This window comes from Schistocerca americana, chromosome 2, assembly GCF_021461395.2.
Source record: "Schistocerca americana isolate TAMUIC-IGC-003095 chromosome 2, iqSchAmer2.1, whole genome shotgun sequence".
NCBI lineage: Eukaryota > Metazoa > Arthropoda > Insecta > Orthoptera > Acrididae > Schistocerca > Schistocerca americana.
In genome coordinates this window covers 1,006,368,380-1,006,392,924 of record NC_060120.1, presented here as the reverse complement: position 1 = coordinate 1,006,392,924, position 24,545 = coordinate 1,006,368,380, and the positions used below count along the sequence as shown (strand labels likewise).

General features: G+C 43.6%; 1 protein-coding gene across 1 annotated transcript in view; it reads right to left on the bottom strand.

The window, feature by feature from the left end:
- Positions 1 to 24,545, bottom strand: part of LOC124594615 (trypsin-1-like) — a 64,234-nt gene that overhangs the window by 25,397 nt on the left and 14,292 nt on the right. Inside the window, exons 2-5 of the mRNA XM_047132986.1 lie at positions 18,790 to 18,888; positions 10,872 to 11,005; positions 6,621 to 6,632; positions 5,666 to 5,683 (exon numbers count right to left, since the gene is read on the bottom strand). Coding sequence (XP_046988942.1) covers positions 5,666 to 5,683; positions 6,621 to 6,632; positions 10,872 to 11,005; positions 18,790 to 18,888 — 263 coding nt within the window. The remainder of the gene's footprint in view (positions 1 to 5,665; positions 5,684 to 6,620; positions 6,633 to 10,871; positions 11,006 to 18,789; positions 18,889 to 24,545) is intronic.

Below are 24,545 nucleotides of genomic sequence, written 5' to 3'. Positions count from 1 at the left end.
GTAGTGTTGGGCAGTTGGATGTGAACAGCGCGAAGCGTTGCGCAGTTGGAGGTGAGCCACCAGCATTGGTGGATGTGGGGAGAGAAATGGCAGAATTTTGAGAGCGGACTATCTGGACGTGTGTCCATCAGAAAGAGTAAATTTGTAATATTGGATATGATGAACTTATATATATATATATATATATATATATATATATATATATATATATATATATATATATATATATACATACCTTAATATAAATATTTACCTTAATAATGTTGCAAAGTCATATATATATATATATACCTTAATATAAATATTTACCTTAATAATGTTGCAAAGATATATATATATATATATATATATATATATATATATATATATGTATGGTGTTAAAAAAGGTACGGCCAAACTTTCAGGAAACAATCCTCACACACAAATAAAGAAAAGATGTTATGTGGACATGTGTCCGGAAACGCTTAATTTCCATGTTAGAGCTCATTTTAGTTTCGTCAGTATGTACTGTACTTCCTCGATTCACCGCCAGTTGGCCCAATTGAAGGAAGGTAATGTTGACTTCGGTGCTTGTGTTGACATGCGACTCATTGCTCTACAGTACTAGCATCAAGCACATCTGTACGTAGCATCAACAGGTTAGTGTTCATCACGAACGTGGTTTTGCAGTCAGTGCAATGTTTACAAATGCGGAGTTGGCAGTTGCCCATTTGATGTATGGATTAGCACGGGGCAATAGCCGTGGCGCGGTACGTTTGTATCGAGACAGATTTCCAGAACAAAGGTGTCCCGACAGCAAGACGTTCGAAGCAATTGATTGGAGCCTTAGGGAGCACGGAACATTCCAGCCTATGACTCGCTACTGGGGATGACCTAGAACGACGAGGACACCTGCAATGGACGAGGCAATTCTTCGTGCAGTTGACGATAACCCTAATGTGAGCGTCAGAGAAGTTGCTGCTGTACAAGGTAACGTTGACCACGTCACTGTATGGAGAGTGCTACGGGAGAACGAGTTGTTTCCGTACTATGTACAGCGTGTGCAGGCACTATCAGCAGCTGATTGGCCTCCACGGGTACACTTCTGCGAATGGTTCATCCAACAATGTGTCAATCCTCATTACGGATGAGGCTTCATTCCAACGTGATCAAATTGTAAATTTTCACAATGAACATGTGTGGGCTAACGACAATCCGCACGCAATTGTGTAATCACGTCATCAACACAGATTTTATGTGAACGTTTGGGCAGGTATTGTTGGTGATGTCTTGATTGGGCCCCATGTTCATCCACCTACGCTCAATAGGGCATGTTATCATGATTTCATACGGGATACTCTACCTGTGCTGCTAGAACATGTGCCTTTACAAGTACGACACAACATGTGGTTCACGCATGATGGAGCTCCTGCACATTTCAGTCGAAGTGTTCGTACGCTTCTCAACAACAGATTCGGTGACCGATGGATTGGTAGAGGCGGACCAATTCCATGGCCTCCACGCTCTCCTGACCTCAACCCTCTTGACTTTCATTTATGGGGGCATTTGAAAGCTCTTGTCTACGCGACACCGGTACCAAATGTAGAGACTCTTCGTGCTCGTATTGTGGACGGCTGTGATACAATACGCCATTCTCCAGGGCTGCATTAGCGCATCAGGGATTCCATGCGACGGAGGGTCGATGCATGTATCCTCGCTAACGGAGGGCATTTTGAACATTTCCTGTAACAAAGTGTTTGAAGTCACGCTGGTACGTTCTGTTGCTGTGTGTTTCCAGTCCATGATTAATGTGATTTGAAGAGAAGTAATAAAATGAGATCTAACATGGAAAGTAAGCGTTTCCGGACACATGTCCACATAACATATTTTCTTTCTTTGTGTGTGAGGAATGTTTCCTGAAAGTTTGGCAGTACCTTTTTGTAACACCCTATATATATATATATATATATATATATATATATATATATATATATATATATATATATATATATATATGACTTTGGAACATTATTAAGGTAAATACACTGTTTGTTCTCTATCAAAATCTTTCATTTGCTGACTATGCCTATCAGTAGTTAGTGCCTTCAGTAGTCATAATCTTTCATTTAGATGGCAGTAGTGGCGCTCGCTGTATTGCAGTAGTTCGAGTAACGAAGATTTTTGTGAGGTAAGTGATTCAAGAAAGGCATAGGTTGTTGTTAGTCAGGGCCATTCTTTTGTAGGGATTTTTTAAAGTCAGACTGCGTTGCGCTAAAAATATTGTGTGTCAGTTTAGAGTTGATCAGAGTAAGTAAAGAGAATAATGTCTGAGTACGTCCAGTTTTGCTCAGCTGTTTGAAAATCAAATAATGTAAGAGGTTTATCAGCACAGTCATTCATAAATTTTTCTAAGGGGACGTTTCAATACATCCCACGATATTTCAAGTAAGTACGTGCCAGGAAGCTACAGGTGAGCCATCGACGAAGAAAATTAAAATTTATGTTTATTTCTCAACATTGACGAACTCATTTCTCCTAATGACAGAGACGTTTGTCGGTAGAGTCATTAGAATGTTTGTTGATAGAACCTCACCTCTGCCTGAACTATTCATCTCCATCAAAGGGAGTCTCACGGGGTAGCCGCGCGTTCTGAGGCGTCTTGTCACCGTCCGCGCGGCTTCCCCCGTCGGAGGTTCGTGTCTTCCCTCGGGCATGGATGTGTGTGTCGTCCGTAGCGTCAATTAGTTTAAGGGGCTCCGGAACGCCCTATACTTGCAATGTTAAAATACCGCTTATAAATTACATCTTTCCTCACAAAGTATTTGAGGTAGGAAGTTGAACTTTTTACAGATTATTTATTGGAATATGGGCTACAACTTAACGCAGGGATTTTATAAAATTTTAGTTCAGTTATTAAAGATGATTTTTTTCAATTGTAATGAAAATTCACAACATTTTTTTGCAATTTTTTATTTATATATTCAAAAACATACAGTTTTTTGGAAGAAGGCTGTGTTAAATTATGCAGAAGGTACTGTGTAACATTTACTAAAAGTTTGAAACAAATATGTTTGGAAGATCCTTAGAAAACATGTAATTAGTATGAGAAAATAAAAGTTTTGGGAATCGAGCGACAAAGATTGGATTAACTTTTTAGTGCATTCCAGGTCCATAGGATGGATTATCTTCATCCTCTGCAAACTCCTCCTCCAGCTTCCTCTTGTTCCTCCTCCTGTTTACTCTTGCTTCTATTTCTAGACTCTTTACAGCCCTGTCTGCAGCCCGATGGCGTTCCTTGTCTAAAGCAAGCATCGCTCGTTGTAGTGTTCGTAGATTTTACTACCATTTTCTTCAGTTGCAGTTACTGCAACACTGTTCCAAAAGGTGGTCATGTATGAACACGTATCACATTTCAGTTGTATTTCACTAGCAAGTCTTACGTGCTTTATTATGGAGAGTTCCAGACCAACTTCACTACAGTGAATACATCTTACACAGTTTGAAAAAATTCCTTTGAGAACCGACATATCAAATATTTCATTCACATCCGATTCGCCCATAAAACATTCATAGTTTTCACTCATTGAACCAAGCTTCTTCTGTGAAGTATTTTCTTTCCCACTTTGACTGCTATGGGCAGGTGTACTTGAGAGGTTAGGTTCACTCACTTGGTTATCGTCTTTATTGTTTACAGTAATAACACATACCTTTGGCTTTCCAACATTTCTCCTTTTCTTAAAAGCCTTCAGAGGATTTCTAATAACTTTACTTTTACTCATTATTATACTTCAACAAAACAGAGACTCAAGAAACAGAATTAATTACGAATATTTTCGAGATAACGACAGAGTAAATAAACACGAAACAATCGACAATCACACCAGCGATATATATTGAACCATCACAGGTTAGCCACAACACATACTTTATCTCACATCACTAAAATGTACCTGATGAACACGGGCGTTAATAATAACACCATTTGACAGCAGTTTAACAGCGCCACAGTGGGTCACGCCCATGTAGAACACATTTCAAAAAAAATTTAAAAATAGATGTAGTCTTCGGAATTGAATAAATTATATATCTATTAAAAGGTAATAGTCTGCAGATTCAGAAAACGCAAAAAAGTAAAAATCGAACTTTTCATGATTTTGAGCCTTTCCGGAGCCCCTTAAGTTAGATTAAGTAGTGTGTAAGCTTTGGTCCCATAAGACCTTACCACAAATTTCCAAAAGTTTTTTCCATCAAAGTGAAGTCCTTGAAAGTGTTCTTCAGGTTTTCGAAACAGATGGAAATCGGATGGGGTCAAGTCGGGACTGTATTGAGGATGATCGATGACAGCGAAACCAAGACGTCGCAATCTTGCAGATATCGCGGCGCTCGTGTGTGGTTAGGTATTTTCATGCTCAAAGAGAGGCCGCGAGCGGCAGATACATAGACATGAAGATTAAAGATATAGAATAGCGCCTGTTATATTTAAAAGCTTTAAGAGTTTATACAGAAAACATTCGGCGGCATCATCGTTCAGCATGCTCTCATTCACTGCTGACAATCAGTAACATTTATCGGCGGATCGTTATTGTTCGCGAAATTATTTTCTATCGATACTTGAGTAGCCGACTCGTGAAACGAGTGCATATATGGGACTGGATATCGCTTCTACATAGAACACTATGCAGTCGTCCGGAATATCAAGTACGACTAAACAAGACATTCTTGTACTTTTATTTGTAAGCAGCAGATGAAAACATGTTGCAAGTATTGAAAAAGTTATGACAGTTGCTTAATAGGTTGTTTGCCCGCCTTTAGAACGCAGTATAGCAGCGATTCTTCCTCGCAGGGATCTAGAGTGTGCCATCAAACGAGAGTTGAATGAAAAGTAATGCCTCCACCTTCGTTAATTGGGTTTGAATGGGAATATTTTACTAAATCAAATGCAAAAATAATCCTTAGAATGTGATCTTTAATTACCAATATTCAATTTCCCACATAATCGCCGTCCACTGGATACATTTCTGCGAACGATGAACAAGTTTTCTGAAGCCGTCACGGAAGATGTCGACACTCTGTTTCCGCAACCACAATCTCACAGTCCTCTCAACGTCTTCATCAGAAGCATACTGTTGTCCCCGCTGGTCGTCTTTCATTATCGGGAACAGATGGAAGTCGGATGGTGTTAAATCGGGATTGTATGGAGGATGCCGTGCGATGGTGAGATTCAGTCTTTGAAGGTCTCCTGTGGTTGCACGTAAAGTGGATGGCATGGTATTGTCATGCTGCATCTTTCGATAGCCAAGCAAAGCAATAATGTGACCCACACGTTCTTGTGAAATGCCGATTGCGCTTGCAGTTTCTCTCTGAATGATACAACGATCGTCCTGAATCAATCCGTCAACATTTATCTTGTGAAACTCGGTGGTTACTGTCACAGGACGTCCAACTCTTTGTTTGTCATCCAGGTCTGTTGTTCCCTCCTCAACATCCTTGAACGTACTCGTCGAACGACGCACAGTACTCACATCAACACAATCATCATAAAATGGTTTCATTCTCTGAAGAATCTCCTTTGGGTTGACACCTTCTGCTGTCAAGAATTCAAATGACTGCATGTTGCTTAAATCGCATTGACCGACCGTCTGCGCAGGGTTCCATACATCACGCTGTAACAACACAACCGATCAATGCTAAGGCTTCCCGCCAACTGGAGCTGTAGAGAAGATACTACGGAACAAGCCAGTTCTGCCGCACACCAATGCTGCCAACTGCTGAAGATTTACGAAGGTGGAGGCATTACTTTTCAGTCAACCCTCGTGTATCCGCGCACTGGCCACTAATTCCCGTAAATTGCAAAATGGCTCTGAGCACTATGGGACTTAACATCTATGGTCATCAGTCCCCTAGAACTTAGAACTACTTAAACCTAACTAACCTAAGGACAGCACACAACACCCAGCCATCACGAAGCAGAGAAAATCCCTGACCCCGCCGGGAATCGAACCCGGGAACCCGGGCGTGGGAAGCAAGAACGCTACCGCACGACCACGAGATACGGGCGTAAATTGCAGGATGGTGGTTTGTCGACGAGGATCTGCTGTCCGACAGCATCCCAATGTTTTCCATCGGATCCAGATCTACAGTTACATCTACCTGGATACTGTGCAAATCTCACTCAAGTGCCTGGCAACATCGAACAGCACGTGAAAAGAAACGAACACCTGTATCTTCCCGTGCGAGCTCTGATTTCCCTTATTTTATTATGATGATCGTACCTCTCCATATAAGTCGGCAGATGAGTTGGGGGTATTCACATCATTGTTGCGCAAACATTTCTGACCTTGCTTCAAGATGACATCGCCGTTGTGGATGCGAAGGGATGCTGGTGGATCGCTATAATATTCATGTAGTCCGCAGCTGTCATGGTAACTTCTATTAATGCCATAGGTCCCACGAAAGCCCAGGTGAATGTCCCCAGTAGCAAAATACTGTCCCCATCGACCTGCGTCGTGAAGGTGTGCTTACTTTCAGTAACCATTGGCCTGAATGACGACATATCCGGACACAGTTATCGACCAGGTGTAGCAACCTCCATCGTAACTGACGGTGTCGTAGTGCTACCGCGAGAACACGTAGCAGTGGACTACTGTGGAGCCCTATGCTCAACAATGTGCGCTGAACGGTGGGATCTGCAACATCTGTTCTCACTTCATTATCGTCTTCTGGTCTTAGATATGCCGCAGATCACCACCTACGCTGTTTCACAGAACGGACAAGCCTCCTACTTCCATATTTTGTGATGATGCGTGCACACCTAGGCCTAATACTTAGTCGTCTACACATAGTTTCACCATCCTACAAACATCGCCCATAGATTATCCCAGTCAATGAAGAGCAAGGAAGTTCTAATAGGAGGAAAAATTCGCGTAGATACAAATTTTTATACAGGAGTGGTGGTGGGGAGGATGTGGATTGGAATGTCATGGACAACATACTAAAAATCCCAACCAGTGGGGCATGTGTTGAGATCTTGCTTGCATTCCGCCAGCTTCCAACCACACAGACAGGTTACGTGGGCAACGGACCTCTCTGCAGTCGGCAGACAACAGACGCCCCACCCTGCCACCAGGCGGCAAGTGGAGTGCGCCAGAGGTCACTGGCCACGTGGATCTGTTTTCTTCCGCTGGCCACATGACCAAATATAATACCAGTAGTATCGTGGCGCGTGGGCAGAATTCAGGAGAGTATCCAGACTGCTATCGGCAGCTTCACCCCCAGTGACTGGCCTAGGTCAGGCGCCAATTGCGAAAGCATTTCCATAATGACTCTGGAGACACCGCTACGACGGCGTCACTGTCCAGTTCGATCCTTCGCATCCAGAACAAATATTGAAAGTGTGTACCATGTGTAGAGCCGTATTAAGGGCTGAATAGTTTTCTGTGATGCCATAGGTTGGAAGGGGACCGGACGCTGTGGCCGAGTGGTTCTAGGCGCTTCAGTCCTGAACCGCGCTGCTGCTACGATCGTAGGTTTGAATCCTGCCTCGGGCTTGAATATGTGATGTGTCCCTAGGTTAGTTAGGTTTAAGTAGTTCTAAGTGTAGGGGACTGATGACCTCAGATGTTAAGTCCCATAGGGCTCGGAGCCGTTTGAACCATTTCAGGGGGGTTGGATGGTCAAAGCGTTACGGACGGTGGGTCGCTGTACTCTGGTCGTGCACTTCCTTCATAGGTCTGCAAACAGAAGAGCGATGAAATGGTTCAAGTGGCTCTAAGCACTATGGGACTTAACATCTGTGGTCATCAGCCCCCTAGAACTTAGAACTACTTAAACCTATCTAACCTAAGGACATCACACACATCATGCCCGAGGCAGGATTCGAACCTGCTACCGGAGCTTTCGCGCGGATCCAGACTGAAGCGCCTAGAAGCGTACGGCCACAACGGCCTCCGAAGAGCGATCAGCTGACGCTCCACTCTGTCTCCTCGACTACATGAAGCAACTACAGTGTATTTTACCAATATATGATAATCCTCTGCACCATACCTTATGAGTCACTCCTAGCGCAGTGTGCAGGTATGCCTGGAGAGTGTTCATTTGCCATAATATTCGTTAACACAACATAGAATACATATGCGTTACTAATAATGTTAATCTCTGAGCTGTTATATATTACTAGAAAGAAAATTGATTCTTAGTAATTTTGCCAAAGTGTGCAAAAATTTGTGACTACATGAATTTATGCACCCAGTTTTTTTTTGTTGATTCCACTGTGTGCCCAAGAACAGCCGATCTGCTTCGCTATTTTCAGGATCCTTTTCCCCATGACAATTTGCCCTTTATAAAACCCATTTGCCCATTTGAGGCTTGTATCGTCCCTGGAATGATTACAAATTTACCTCTCTTGTGCTCATATACTTTATCTGATCAAAAGTATCCGGACGCTTATTCGAGGACATTAATTTGAAGCGTATCGCCCCTCCTGATTCATGTCGTTTATGACGACTTGAAGTCTGCTACAGACATTTTCAATCAGGTGTTTGAATATCTGTGGACGAACGGCAGTCCATTCTTCCGCAAGAGACCAAACCAGGCATTGTATTCATGTTGGACGCTGGATCTCAAAGGTTCAGATCGGGACTCTGGGCAGGCAAAACTATTTCAGGAATGTTACTGTCCCCAGCCCGTTGCTTCACAGACGCTGCTTTATGACAGGGTGCGTTGTCGTGCTGATACAAACTGCTGGTCTTCTTCTGTACGCAGCACGTAATGCTGTAAAATGCGTACATGCCCTTTCCCCTCTGTGTTTGCTTACGTTAAGTAAGGGGACCATGCCCTAACCTCGCAAAAGACTCCCATGCCGTAACATCACATCGCCCGTATTTCACTTTTGGAACTATATATTATGACAGGTAACGTTCCCCATACTTTCGCCAAACCCTAAGCCTTCCATCGGTTATAGAGCAAGTCATCACTCCAAATGGGTTGTTTCCAGTCGTCAACTGTCCACAGTCTTCGCTCTTTGCACCAACTCAAGCGTCGCTTAGTACTGACTTGTAACACTTTGGAACTTGCGAGTGCTTCCTTGCCTTGATTTCATGCTATGTTTTACAATTAGCTTTATCAATTCTAAGCGACCACTGTTCCTTAGTACACGAGATCTGCAGGCAGTGGTGTAGCTGTGGTTCTTTCTTCGGGTTTCCATTTCACAATCATCTTTGCATACGGGCAACTTTAGATGAGTTGAAGTGTCCCTCACGGATTTTATGTTCAGGTGGCCCCTAATGACTCGTCTACGTTTGAAGTTACTGAGGCCTTCTGACTGACCCATTTTGCTGTTACTACTTCTCTACTTCCCTCTCTTCCTTCATACTGGCCAGTCCTCCTCTCGTGCCGTCTAGTGGCCAATTCTGTAATACATAGTGGTGTCTGGACGCTTTTGATCGCATAGTGCACATCTCTTACCGTCTCATGTTCTCGCAAAGCCATCAGACAATATGGCATCTCAAAACAGGCGCTCGTTATAACTAATTGTTTTTGGAAGCAGTGTTTGACAAAATAAGCGATCCCAATGTAATATTTGAAATAACTTATAAAACAGACTAGATCGTAAGGCACGATTGTTAAAAGATGAGCAGTTTGGATCATCACATGATCATCTTCAGACCTTCATCCGTATTGATGGATAATGGCTGTGCATGGAACAGAAACCGCTGAATGACGACATTCAACTCCTCAACAACGTCAGCAACTTGCAATAACGTCCATCGGTGGATTCTGCTCCATGCACAGTCATTATCTATCTATGTGGTTGAAGGTCGGAAGATTATCATGCGATGATCGGAACTGGTCACTTTTTAATAAACGGGCCGTGTGGTTGAGAGTTTTATAATTAATTTCGAGCTATCAAAACGTTTTGGTTCCCTAGCGTTAAGTGCACTATATACACAAGAGTAGACGAAAACGTATCCTTGGCCCTACCACTCAGTCTTCACATTTAGAAGAAATTTGTGATCGAATAAAACACAGATATTTGTTGCTGAAGGCACATTCCCTACGGTCCTAGTGTTAAAGCTGTCTTGTATGCCGGTGGCATGAGTTTTCACAGACTTCTCTGCTGAGAGTATCAGTGCAAAATACATCACTGTCAATGGAAGCGACGTGATTTTCAGTTCCAGATTCGTTGGTCACTGAAATTCTCGGTACTTCGGTGGCATCTTTAAAGATAATATAGGTGCAGAACATGACACTTTTACAAAGTAACCTTTTTACAATCTCGGAGATTCGAGTTAGTTACCCAGGTAATGACCGTGTTTTGCGTTTAATACTCACATAGAATGCCAGAAAAGTCCTCCATTAATTTGATCAAAGCTGTTAATTCTATTTAGAGTAGTTTACCTTGCGAGCTGAATTTGATTTCCAAATGCCGTATAAGTTAGTTTACTCACGTGTTTCGCAGTCGTACGTCATTGGAAACTTTTCTCGTTAAAGGCTGTCCAGAACATTACAATAGGTTTATAGAGCTGATAAATGATGTGACAGCTTAACTAATCATAAGGCGTATACCGGCCCCACTTGATTTAAAAATCATATTTTCAGGTCTTTGGATAAGCGAGATATGAGTTACACCAATTTCTATATAGTTTCTCCTTACCACTCATTTTTATCTTGTCTGTTTCGTCCGTTGACTTCACTTACTTAAATTCCCAGTTCAGTGTATGAATGTGACGACACTTTCTGCCATTTCCGTCGAGTGGTACTCTTCGTTTTTGGTACAAAACCAGCGTAACTAACAGACCTGTCGTGCAGTCTGGTATTCTTTTATATGTCTCACTTTTTGGGACGCCAACAGCTGTACATTAATGATGCGAATGGAAAGCGCCACGCGCACTCACAATCGATTTGTCGATGTTGGTGATGCAGTGGGCTGCTGTGAGCACAGACGTACTGGAGATGATGGCACCTCCGCAATGGTGGCTCTTGGTGAACGTCCCCACTATCTTCAGCGACACCATATATGGGAATTCGCCTGCGAAATTAGCGAATAGTGAGTGTACAAATACAAGTCCAGCTGCTCAGAGATTGACAAATGTGTAACGTTATTGTTTTACAACAGGGATAGGGACTTTATTGAATCATATACTTGAACTAAAAATGGGGAATTAAAAAGTGTAATACAAATTATGGACCACTAGCTCACTTCTATTGTACTTTCTGATAAATTACCGCGACTGCTACGGTCGCAGGTTCGAATCCTGCCTCGGGCATGGATGTGTGTGATATCCTCAGGTTAGTTAGGTTTAAGTAGTTCTAAGTTCTAGGGGACTGATGACCACAGCTGTTAAGTCCCATAGTGCTCAGAACCATTTGAACCATTTTTTGATAAATTACGATCCAATCTAAAACTCTCCTCATCTGTTTGTTTATGTGTGTCACTCTCCGTTATAAAGTTCATAAATTTCCTCTTTACCACTTGAAGAAATACAGCAACCAGTTACTTTTCATATAGCTTTATTTTGCCCAAGACTCGTTTCTGGTGGTCACGTATCTTCAGTTATCGTACTACATTTATAATTTCCTCGATGCACTGATTTTGTCTGCTCCATTTTGAACGCTGCACCTGCCCTATACAAACTTACAATTAATTTACTAACCATGTTCCCGAAACAGTATATTTACTCTTAATTAATAGCTTGGTGCACTTACTTCTATTCTGTTACTATTAGCTTCTTTTATTGGCATTTATTAGCATTGCAACAACACTTTTACCTCCCCTGATTAAGCTATGTAGTGCAGTATTTGGGATGCAGTCGATTATGTGTTTTGTACTACGCCTAGACTCAAATTACAAGTTTCTTACAAATTTAGAACCTGCCCTGAAAACAGTTGTGCTTATAGACTTGATGTTACCGTCATTAAATCTCGGTACATGCATCTGTGTGACTAAATAGCAATGTCGGTAGGAGTGTCCGACAAATCCTCGTTTCTTCCTTGATGCAACTGGGGAAGTAAACAGTTATTTTCTTAGTAACCACCCACTAAAGAGCAGCTGAACTTCAAGACTTCAAGTATCGCGGTCAACAATGAATGACTTAAACATAATGTTTGAAAGTGGATCGATTTAGACCGATGATTGTGAATGAATTATCTGACAACGACATGGTGTAGTGAATTTAGCCTGCCGTGATTTGATGGCGCAGCTTCCAAATGCCGTGCCTCACTCAAGTGTTATTTTCTGACGAATGTTCGATAGTACACATTTCACACAAAAGCAATGTAGTTGTTTGGTGTAAAGAAAATATATGAAGGTTGGAAATGAAACCGACTCAGGAAGGGGCCAGTTTGTAATCACGTCACCTCTTCGGACCAAATTTTTTTGAAGCGTGTGGTATTGAAAAGCTCTCATTCAGACATTTTACAAAACTGGTTAATACTTCAGTAGGAAGGCAAGGAACCATGGATTACGTGTGGTTGCAGCAGAACAGAGCTTCAGCACACTCTGCTTTTCAGGTGCACGAATTTACTGATAAACGGTTTCGAGGCTGTTAAGTTGGGCATGATTCAGAAACAACTGCCCAGCACGAAGCCCAGACCTTACCTTGGAGAACAACTTAATATGTTGAGTAATGAACTACTTACTACACAACCAAGGCGTCTGAAAATACAGAGACAGAACACACATACTACACAGCAGACCACACATCATTAGGAAAAAGAGGCAGATGGCACACAATAACTTACAATGATGAAAGAGCACACAGCACTGGAAACATACTGAAAAAGCAAGGGTTCCCAGTATCTTTCAGAACTAACAACACAGTTCAACAAAGGCTAAGATCAGACAAAAGAACATCAGACAAACTCAGGAATACAGGAATATGTCAACATGCATGTAACTGCTGGCAAGCCCAGAAAAGCAGAAAGTTCTGAGCAAGGATTCAGAGCACATGAGATATCTGAAGAGTGACAGCACACATTCCACTTTCACAGAAAACCTAATGAATAGAAACCACCTATCCCTTCCACCCCAACCCCCACCCCCCGCATCGAAATTGATCTACACCTCATGGAACACGGCAACAGTTTACACTGAAAACTAACAACAGAAGAAAATATTATTAACATGGAAAGGCTACGCCGGTCGAAGTGGCCGTGCGGTTAAAGGCGCTGCAGTCTGGAACCGCAAGACCGCTACGGTCGCAGGTTCGAATCCTGCCTCGGGCATGGATGTTTGTGATGTCCTTAGGTTAGTTAGGTTTAACTAGTTCTAAGTTCTAGGGGACTAATGACCTCAGCAGTTGAGTCCCATAGTGCTCAGAGCCATTTGAACCATTTTGGAAAGGCTACAGTGGAAGGGAAAAACGTGATGAATGAAACACAACACTTTTCAACAACCTATTTGCAATAACAGCCACTCGTAAAGCTGCAGATGACATGCTGTATGTCGAAGAAGCGGCAACAAAAGCACAGAATATTCTGGAAATAACGGCAATAAAAGTAACAACCAGGCTGTGAGTTAAAGTAGATAAGATATTATACTCTGAATAGAGTATTTCTAACCAAACAATACACATGTAATAATGTTTTATAATGTTTACAATGTTGCTACTTTTGTGTGTTTTAGAATAAAGAAAAAAAAACACTGATGATCATATTGTTGCCGAAACTAGTTTGGGAAGAAGAACGAAATTAACAGAAACAAAAGTGTTTTGCATCGAGGCGGACACACGCTCCTATATTGCTATTTTTATTCAAATACGGACCAATTGAAGAGTTTAAAGATAAAATGATTCTTACAGTTCAAAGTCGGTACAAGATTAATGATGAACTGCGCAAAAGTATCGAGAAAGTCTTTGAAAGCATAAGGCTTGAGATGTTCTGCAAGATGTCATGAAATAGTTGTAGACGCACAAATAATGGTGGACATACATATGTAACGAATAGATAGTTTTACTATGTATGTACAGTATACAGTATGCTGTTTTGACCTAGATTTATGAATACTTCTCGGGCACACATTTTACAGGTATTTTTCTTGCATTAACGATATAATAAGACTGTATTAGTTATGTAATGAAACAGTTACTGGGTATCATGCACTACTGAATAACTAATTACATTGAATGATATAGACGTGGAATTATTACTTAGTGGAGGACTGACTAACAACCGTAGACAGAATGGTAACTAAATTATATTGCACTGCAGTCTTGTTTTGAGAAGGAGTTTATTTGAAAAGATAGATATGGAAACACAATTACTGGGTTACTAGTTTCGGCAGTATATATTGCCATCCTCAGATGCATAAAACTGGGCAGTGGCAGGAACATCATGCAATGCTTACACCACTCTATCGCATAAGGGCTATACTACAAGGATAAAAGAGTCGAGGCATTATAACGACATGTCAGTACATCATAAAGTATGAACACGTTTGAACACGAACGTGACAAATACATGCCACAAATTGGCGCTTCATCGTGTAAAGCTATGTTGGCTGCGACGGACTAGCTCTGTTGCATGTGTCTGTTTCGTTCGTGTTCGAAGTTGTACATAATTTGTGTTAGAACAGCTGGTACGTCTTTGGAAGGCCGCAACCCTTTTCGGCATATTGTATAATCCTCATGTGACAAATTGGTGTATGCGTTATATGATGCAGCTACCATTGCCCTGTTTTATCTATCTGAGGTCGACAATACATATTGCCGAAAGTAGTAATCCAGTAACTGTGTTTACATAGCGATCTTGATAAATAAATTCGTTTTCAAAAGAGGACTACACTACATAATTATAGATCTCCTCCTGAAAAATGTTGATTACATCAGGGAACCATATAAATTATATTGTAAATTATATTGAATGTCACAAAATCCGCTAAAATATTTTATAAATACAAGAGCCAGTATCACACATCTTACATATAATTACTACGATGACTCAAACCATAGGCAGTTTTATGATAATAATAATAATGATAAATACTATTATTATTATTATTATTATTATGCTTTTGCAAGAATAAGACACGGAAATTTCTAAGATACATTTTTTCGGTAAATTTGTTTGAACATGCTCCTCTCACTCAGTGCCTTAGGGCAAGTGTGCGTGCTGAGCATATTAATTCGGAAAACCGAATTACAAGTCACAGAATCAAAATAAGTTTACCTATTACTTAAACACAAATCACAGAACCGTTGAGCTAAACCCTAAATATCTCACGCCCCTCCACCCCTCCTCCTCCACCGCAAACACTTTTGAAGGAAAAGACATGCTGAGAAATACCTAAGCCACAGCGCAGAGTATCTTTCCCAGGGTTAATATTTAACGCTGCAGCGGGATGTGTGCCGTTTCATAGTTTCTTGCCAGTGCGTCGCACCAAGATCCTAACCAAGTAGCTTCCCTTTCGCTGGACATACCCATTGAGCTATCTAGGCCATTAGCACCCTCCGAACTGTCAAACTGTGCCAAAAAATATGTTTGCTATTAAAAGCTAAGGTCTGCATTCGACTCCCGGGAAGGCACATAGCTTCAATCTGCCAGCCAACTAATCCACCCCTCCACAGGGAGACACTCATTCTGAAAAACTTGGAACGTAGTCAACTACCAAAATTACTACTTCAAGGTGACAAAAGTCATGGGATAGCTATATGCACATACAGTATATAGATTGTGGTAGTACCACGTACACAAGGTATAAAAGTACATTGGTGTAGCTGTCATTTGTACTCAGTGATTCATGTGAAAAAGTTTCCAACGTGATTGTGGCCGCACGACGGGAAGTAACAGACTTTCGACGCGGAACGGTAGTTGGAGCTGGACGCATAGGACATTGCATTCCGAGATCCACAGGGTCAAGGGTGTGCCGAGAATATCGAATTCCAGGTATTACCTCTCACCACGGACAACGCACTGGCCATTGGCCTGTAATTTCCAACAGAGGGCACGGCGTTTGTGTAGTCAGTGTTAATAGACAATCAACACGACATGAAATAACCGTAGGGAACATGTGGGACGAATGACGAACGTATCCGTTGCGACAGTTTGGCGAAAGTTTTGTTAGTTGGCTATGGCAGCAGACAACGGAGTACCTTTATCTGACTGCGTGACATTGTCCTGGGCTCGGTCACTATATTGATTTGACCATAGACGACTGGAAATCCGTTGCTTCGGCAGATGAGCCCCCTTTTCACTTGGTAAGAACTGATAGTAGGGTTCGACTTCGGCGCAGGCCCCACGAAGTCACGGATACTACACTTACTGGCCATTAAAATTGCTACACCACGATGATTACCTGCTACAGACGCGAAATGTAACCGACAGGAAGAAGATGCTGTGATATGCAAATGACTAGCTTTTCAGAGCATTCACACAAGGTTGGCGAAGGTGGCGACACCTACAATGTGCTGATATAAGGAAAGTTTCCAACCGATTTCTCATACACAAACAGCAGTTGACCGGCGTTGACTGGTGAAACGTTGTTGTGATGCCTCGTGTAAAGAGGAGAAATGCGTACCATCACGTTTCCGACTTTGATAAAGGTCGGATTGTAGCCTGTCGCGATTGCGGTTTATCGTATCGCTATATTGCTGCTCACGTTGGTCGAGATCCAATGACTGTAGCAGAATATGGAATCGGTGGGTTCAGGAGGGTAATACGGATCGCCGTGCTGGATCCCAACGGCCTCGTATCACTAGCCGTCGAGATGGCAGGCATCTTATCGGCATGGCTTTAACGGATCGAGCAGCCACGTCTCGATCCCTGAGTCAACAGATGGGGACGTTTGCAAGACACCAACCATCTGCACGAAAAGTTCGACGACGTTTGCAGCAGCATGGACTATCAGCTCGGAGACCATGGCTGCGGTTACCCTCCGCACTGCATCACAGACAGGAGCACCTGCGATGGTGTACTCAACGACGAACCTGGGTGCACGAATGGCAAAACGTCATTTTTTCGGATGAATCCAGGTTCTGTTTACAGCATCATCATGGTCGCGTCCGTGTTTGGCGACATCGTGGTGAACGCACATTGGAAGCGTGTATTCGTCATCGCCATACTGGCGTATCACCCGGCGTGATGGTATGGGGTACCTTTGGTTACAGGTCTCGGTCACCTCTTGTTCGCATTGACGGAACTTTGAGCAGTGGACGTTACATTTCATATGTGTTACGACCCGTGGCTCTACCCTTAATTCGACCCCTGCGAAACCCTACATTTCAGCAGGATAATGCACGACCGCATGTTGCAGGTCCTGTAGGGGCCTTTCTGGATACAGAAAATGGTCGTCTGATGCCCTGGCCAGCACATTCTCCAGATCTCTCACCAATTGAAAACGTCTGGTCAATGGTGGCCGAGCAACTGGCTCGTCACAATTCGGCAGTCACTACCCTTGATGAACTGTGGTATCGTGTTGAAGCTACATGGGCAGCTGTACCTGTATACGCCATCCAAGCTCTGTTTGACTCAATGCCCTAACGTATCAAGGCCGTTATTACGGCCAGAGGTTGTTGTTCTGGGTACTGATTTCTCAGGATCTATGCACCCAAATTGCGTGAAAATGTACTCACAGTACTAGTATAATATATTTGTCCAATGAATACCCGTTTAACATCTGCATTTCTTCTTGGTGTAGCAATTTTAATGGCCAATAGTGTAGTTATTAACAAAGAACTGTACAAGCTGGTGGTGGCTCCGTAAAGGTGTGGGCTGTGTTTGCATGGATTGGACTGGGTCCTCAGGTCCAACTGAACCTACAGTTGACTAGAAACGATTACGTTTGCCTACTTGAAGACCATTTGCAGGGACTCGTGTTCGCAAACAAGTATGGAATTTTCATGGATGACTATATGCTATATCACAGTGCCGCAATTACTTGCGATTGGTTTGAACAACATTCTGGACAATTCGAGCAAATGATTTGGCCTTTCAGATCTCCCGAAGTGTACCCCGTCGAACAAATTATTCAAATGGCTCCAAGCACTATGGGACTTAACATCTGCGGTCCTCAGTCCCATAGACTTTGAACTACTTAAACCTATGTAACCTAAGGACAGCACACACTTCCATTCCCGAGGCAGGATTCGAACCTGCGGCCGTAACAGCAGCGCGGTTCTAGACTGAAGCGCCTAAAACCGCTCGGCCACAGCGGCCGGCCCAACGAACTTTTATGGGGCATAATCTAGAGATCAGTTCTTGCAAAAAATCCTGCACCAACAACACTTTCGCAATTATGAGCGGCTATAGAGGCGGCATGGTTAGATGTATCTGTAGTCGGCTTCCGACGGCACATTTAGTCCAGAATGAGATTTTCACTCTGCAGCGGAGTGCGCGCTGATATGAAACTTTCTGGCAGATTAAAACTGTGTGCCGGACCGAGACTCGAACTCGGGAACTCTGCCTTTCGCGGGCAAGTGCTCTACTAATTGAGCTACCTAAGAACGACTCATGCCTGTCCTCACAGCTTTAATTCTGCCAGTACCTCGTCTCCTACCTCCCAAACGAGGTAGTGACAGAATTAATCCTGTGAGGACGGGGAATGAGTTGTGTGTCGGTAGCTCAGTTGATAGATCACTTGCCCGCAAAAGGCAAAGTTTCCGAGTTCGAGTCTCGGTGCGGCACACAATTTTAATCTGCCAGGAAGTTTCATATTGAGTCCATGACATGTCCAACTGCGGCACTACGCGGGGCAAAAGGAGCTCGGTCACGCTATTACGAGATATCCCACGACTTTAGTCAACTAAGTGTACGTTCTGCAGATGATGTACTGCTCGGGTTGTAAAGAATCTATTGAGTGCATCAGAAGAGTGTACTCACCCTTCGCTGTGTCGTGGCCTCCATTGATTCGGCCTGCAGCTACGCCCAACCTCCTGGCTGGACCAGTGTGAGCCAAGCGGCGAACCGGCAGCGAGGCTCCTGCAGTGTAACAACGCTTTACGTCAGAGCCAATGCAGACTCAGTACGTGTGCTGCGATAAAGAAATACTTGCCGGTACTCACCCAGTACACATGCGGTGGAGGCGAGGAGCACGACTACACACAATCGCAGCATATTGGGAAAAGCTGAATGGTCCTGCTTCTCACTGGCAAAACCAAACAACGGTCCGCGACAACAGAGGCTGTCTGACCAAGTACAGATAACCGACATTAAATATAATCTATGCGTGATCGTAACTGTGATAACGAGGCAGCGAGATATTAATTCATTATTTGATACAATCTAATAAGCAGCTGAATTACCGCCATTAAAATAACGGAATCCTCTTGAAATGTGGTTTTGATATTTCTCTGCAATAGGGGGATTCCTTGCAACTGCATAAAAACAATCAAAGATATATATTCCAACTACATCCAGGCGAAAATTGGTTTCAGATGAACTAGCTCCATTACAATTAATAGTTGTATTTCACTATAGTTATGGACGAGGTGATAGAGAAGTTATTAGGTGGTAGTGGTACAGAATGGGGAACGAAGAAATTAAAATCATTGTTATGCTGACAACATAGTTCTGCTGGCAAACAGCAAAGTTAACCTCAGCGGCTTTACGTATACTTAACGTGGTAGCCAAAACTTACATACGGTCATATCCACCCAAAAAATCATATGTATACTGAAATCTGTATAACCATTAAATGCAAACTGGAAGTGAATGGAAAAATTGTTCAAAGGATAATGGCAATTAAATATCTTGATACTGAACTCTCCAGAAATGGAAATGTCGAAAAGGAATTTAAAGAACAAGTAGAAAAACCAAACAATGTGGCAGCATGTTAAAATGATAAAATTGTGAAAAACAAGCGTAAAGAAAAGATGCAAAGTCAAGAATACAAAAAATCGTAGTGAGCTCAGTACGACATACACAGCTGAGACAAGACCGGCAACATGAAAAACCATTTTGTAAGCCAAGGAGCTGAAAATTCTGCAAAGGATTACAGAAATTGGAAATTTGTGGTAAGGACTATGGGATCAAACTGCTGAGGTCATCGGGCCCTAGGCTTACACACTACTTAATCTAACTTAAGCTAACATACGCTAAAGACAACACTTACACCCATGCCCGAGGGAGGACTCGAATCTCCGACAGGAGGGAGCCACACGAACCGCGACAAGGCACCTCGGACGGAACGGCTACCCCACTTGACAGGATTACAGAGAAGACAGAGATAGAGAGAGAAGTAAAAGCATTAGAAAAGATGTGAAGTGGACTCCATTAATGAATGGGCACATAAGAGAAAGCGTGAATGGAACGAACACAAGGTTGACAGGAAAATGGTGAAAATCGTAAGAAATCAATTTCCATCAGCTAAAAGAAATATTGACCTTCCAAGAAAAGATGGAGTGGTGACCCGGGGTAGCCTGAGGGGTAATAAAGGAAACACGTTAGCCTAGGAATAAAGGAAGAAGAAGATAAACGAAATGCACAGTGTTTCTGTTCATGTATCCAACTGGTGTATATCCAGGGATAGCAACTTATTTTTCCAGTAAGTCTGGAATACGTTTGTGTAACCAGTGCTAAAATTTCAAGACTGAAGTTCATATTTATGAAATAATTTCTAAAGCTTCGCTCACATTTCTACTAGCATTTAGTTAACATAATTAGCACGACGTGATTCAGCAGCATGCTGCCATTATCACAAGTATACCATTTAAATGTACACTTCATTAATCACAAACGCGATTAGTTTTCTATGTTTATTGTATCGTCTCTGGAAGACTTTCCCAGTTAGGCCTGCATACACAGCTTTGTATGTACTACATGCTACTTCATAAATGTCTGACGCGTATCTGTCTGTTTGTTTATATTGTATCTTAATGTGTGTTATAGTTTGTTGTGTGTTGTGAAGGCAATGTTCATGTTGTGCCATCTGAAAGTGTTTGTTATCTTACAGGAGATGTTGCCTCTGAATGGCATGCAGGGAGGGGGTGTTCTTTTTCATTTTCTGTTGCGGTACTTGGATGATTACTGTTTTTAGGGTCCGTGCCTTCGTAAAAATGGAAACCTTACGGAATCCCTTTGCTGTCTGTCTGTCTGTCTATCGGACTATTTAAAGCCCTTTTTTCAGGAATGGGGATCTGGTGAGCTGGGAGCCAGCACATCAATTGGAACTCGCCACTGTATTCCTCGAACCGCTCCATCACACACCTGGCCTTGTGCCGTGGCGCATTTTCTTGTTGAAAACTGCAACTATCGTCACGAAATATGAGTCACGAAGGGGTGAGCATGATCTGCAACCAATGTACGATAGTCCTTGGCCTTGTACGAGCTCCTTTGGACCCATGGATGCTCTCGTGAATGTTCCCCAGAGCATAATGGAGCCCGCGCCAGCTTGTCTCCGTACTGAAGTGCAGGAGTCAAGGGACTGTTTCCCTGGAAGACCATGGATTCGCACCCTTCCGTCCGCATGAAGAGGAAGATATCTGGATTCATCAGACCAGTGAACACCCAGCCACTGTGCCAACGTACAGTGTCAATGGTCACGTCCCCTTTTCATTTTTAGTTGAAGATGTCGCGCTGTTAACATTGGCATAACATTGACACATGCAAGAGTCGTCGGCTGCGGAGTCCATCGTTAGGAGTGTACGGTGCACTGTGTGTCCAGACACACTTCTACTCGACCTACCATTAAAGCCTGATGTTACTTCCGCCACACTTCGCCGCCTGTCCTGTTTTAGCAGTCTGCTCAGCCTATGACGACCAACATCTGTAATAAGGGGCGGTCCCCATGAGGTCGGGACTCGGTTTCACCTTAGTTTCGTCATATGCTGAAGACATCCACCACAGCACTCCTGGAAAATCTGATAAGTCGTTCAGTTTCCGAAATGCTCGTGCCGAGCCTCTGGGCCTCACGATCTGCCCTCGGTCACAATCAGATGGATCTAGCGCCTTCCATATTCATCACACGGACAGAACGCTCGCTGATACTACATGCATTGTGCAAACATTCGTCGCCATGTAACGCTGCTCTCACCTGGACGGGTTTTTATCGATAGTAGGTCGGTGGTCACAATTTTCTGGCTGATCATTGTACACTCCTGGAAATTGAAATAAGAACACCGTGAATTCATTGTCCCAGGAAGGGGAAACTTTATTGACACATTCCTGGGGTCAGATACATCATATGATCACACTGGCAGAACCACAGGCACATAGACACAGGCAACAGAGCATGCAGCAATGCAGGCTGCAGCAATGCAGGCTGCTATTCTCCCATGGAGACGATCGTAGAGATGCTGGATGTAGTCCTGTGGAACGGCTTGCCATGCCATTTCCACCTGGCGCCTCAGTTGGACCAGCGTTCGTGCTGGACGTGCAGACCGCGTGAGACGACGCTTCATCCAGTCCCAAACATGCTCAATGGGGGACAGATCCGGAGATCTTGCTGGCCAGGGTAGTTGACTTACACCTTCTAGAGCACGTTGGGTGGCACGGGATACATGCGGACGTGCATTGTCCTGTTGGAACAGCAAGTTCCCTTGCCGGTCTAGGAATGGTAGAACGACGGGTTCGATGACGGTTTGGATGTACCGTGCACTATTCAGTGTCCCCTCGACGATCACCAGTGGTGTACGGCCAGTGTAGGAGATCGCTCCCCACACCATGATGCCGGGTGTTGGCCCTGTGTGCCTCGGTCGTATGCGGTCCTGATTGTGGCGCTCACCTGCACGGCGCCAAACACGCATACGACCATCATTGGCACCAAGGCAGAAGCGACTCTCATCGCTGAAGACGACACGTCTCCATTCGTCCCTCCATTCACGCCTGTCGCGACACCACTGGAGGCGAGCTGCACGATGTTGAGGCGTGAGCGGAAGACGGCCTAACGGTGTGCGGGACCGTAGCCCAGCTTCATGGAGACGGTTGCGAATGGTCCTCGCCGATACCCCAGGAGCAACAGTGTCCCTAATTTGCTGGGAAGTGGCGGTGCGGTCCCCTACGGCACTGCGTAGGATCCTACGGTCTTGGCGTGCATCCGTGCGTCGCTGCGGTCCGGTCCCAGGTCGACGGGCACGTGCACCTTCCGCCGACCACTGGCGACAACATCGATGTACTGTGGAGACCTCACGCCCCACGTGTTGAGCAATTCGGCGGTACGTCCACCCGGCCTCCCGCATGCCCACTATACGCCCTCGCTCAAAGTCCGTCAACTGCACATACGGTTCACGTCCACGCTGTCGCGGCATGCTACCAGTGTTAAAGACTGCGATGGAGCTCCGTATGCCACGGCAAACTGGCTGACACTGACGGCGGCGTTGCACAAATGCTGCGCAGCTAGCGCCATTCGACGGCCAACACCGCGGTTCCTGGTGTGTCCGCTGTGCCGTGCGTGTGATCATTGCTTGTACAGTCCTCTCGCAGTGTCCGGAGCAAGTATGGTGGGTCTGACACATCGGTGTCAATGTGTTCTTTTTTCCATTTCCAGGAGTGTAGTTACGTAAACGTTTCATGGAATAATACGTGCCCTAAATGTGACATTTGGGTAGCAGTTGTGTATATGTCTATATCTACATCTACATCCATACTCCGCAAGCCATCTGACGGTGTGTGGTGGAGGGTACCTTGGGTACCTCTATCGGTTCTCCCTTCTATGCCAGTCGCGTATTGTTCGTGGAAAGAAAGATTGTCGGTATGCCTCTGTGTGGGCTCTAATTTCTCTGATTTTATCCTCATGGTCTCTTCACGAGATATACGTAGGAGGGAGCAATATGTGTGTATATAGACACACACACTGACATAAATAACTGTAAACACTGTATTTCATAACATTACGATAATTATTATTTTTGTCTTCATTCGTAGCCGTTTCCTATATTTTCTGAGCAGTAAGCTATACTATTCATTCTTAACACTTCTGTCCTTGTACTCGTCTGATCTGACACGCCGGCGTTAATCTATACATGTCGACGCACTTCAGTAGTAATTCTCATCACAACAACTACGAACAGCGAACAGAAAGACATAGTCCGTAGTACGCGAGAGACTGGCAAGGACATCGTTAATATTGCCCACAGACGGCACACTATTTCCAGGTAGCGCAAAGTATTTTAAAACATTTGATATGGGCAGTATTATTTCTCAATCTCTCACCGCTGTACGTGCAATATTATTGTGCCTTCGAAAATATTGCACAACAATATTGATCGCTTTGAAACTACGCACTCGGCAACATCAGTAGATTATTTTCGTAACAGACATACCTGCGTCGTAATTCGCTGCTGATTTAGATGCTTATACGAAAGGCGCTTGCACTGTGAGTAGGCAGTTTTGACCAAAAAATCGCTCGTGTAAACTGGCTTAACCAAACAAGAACTTAGACAGCTCAAGGGGTGAGATACAGGGCTGGTAGCCTACGTGGGTGTTCTAGGGATGGCGGTTATCGCTGGAACAACCGGCTTTCGGTTGTATCTTTTATTTTTCAATGCCAATTTAACTCGAGTGATAGAAATGCTCAAAATAACTGGTTTCTGAAATAACTCATTTTCATTTTTTATTTCTACTTTTTCTTGTAATAAACGTAAAAATCGATGACGACTAAAAAATTTGATACCTCATTTTGAGGATACGTAGATTAAAAT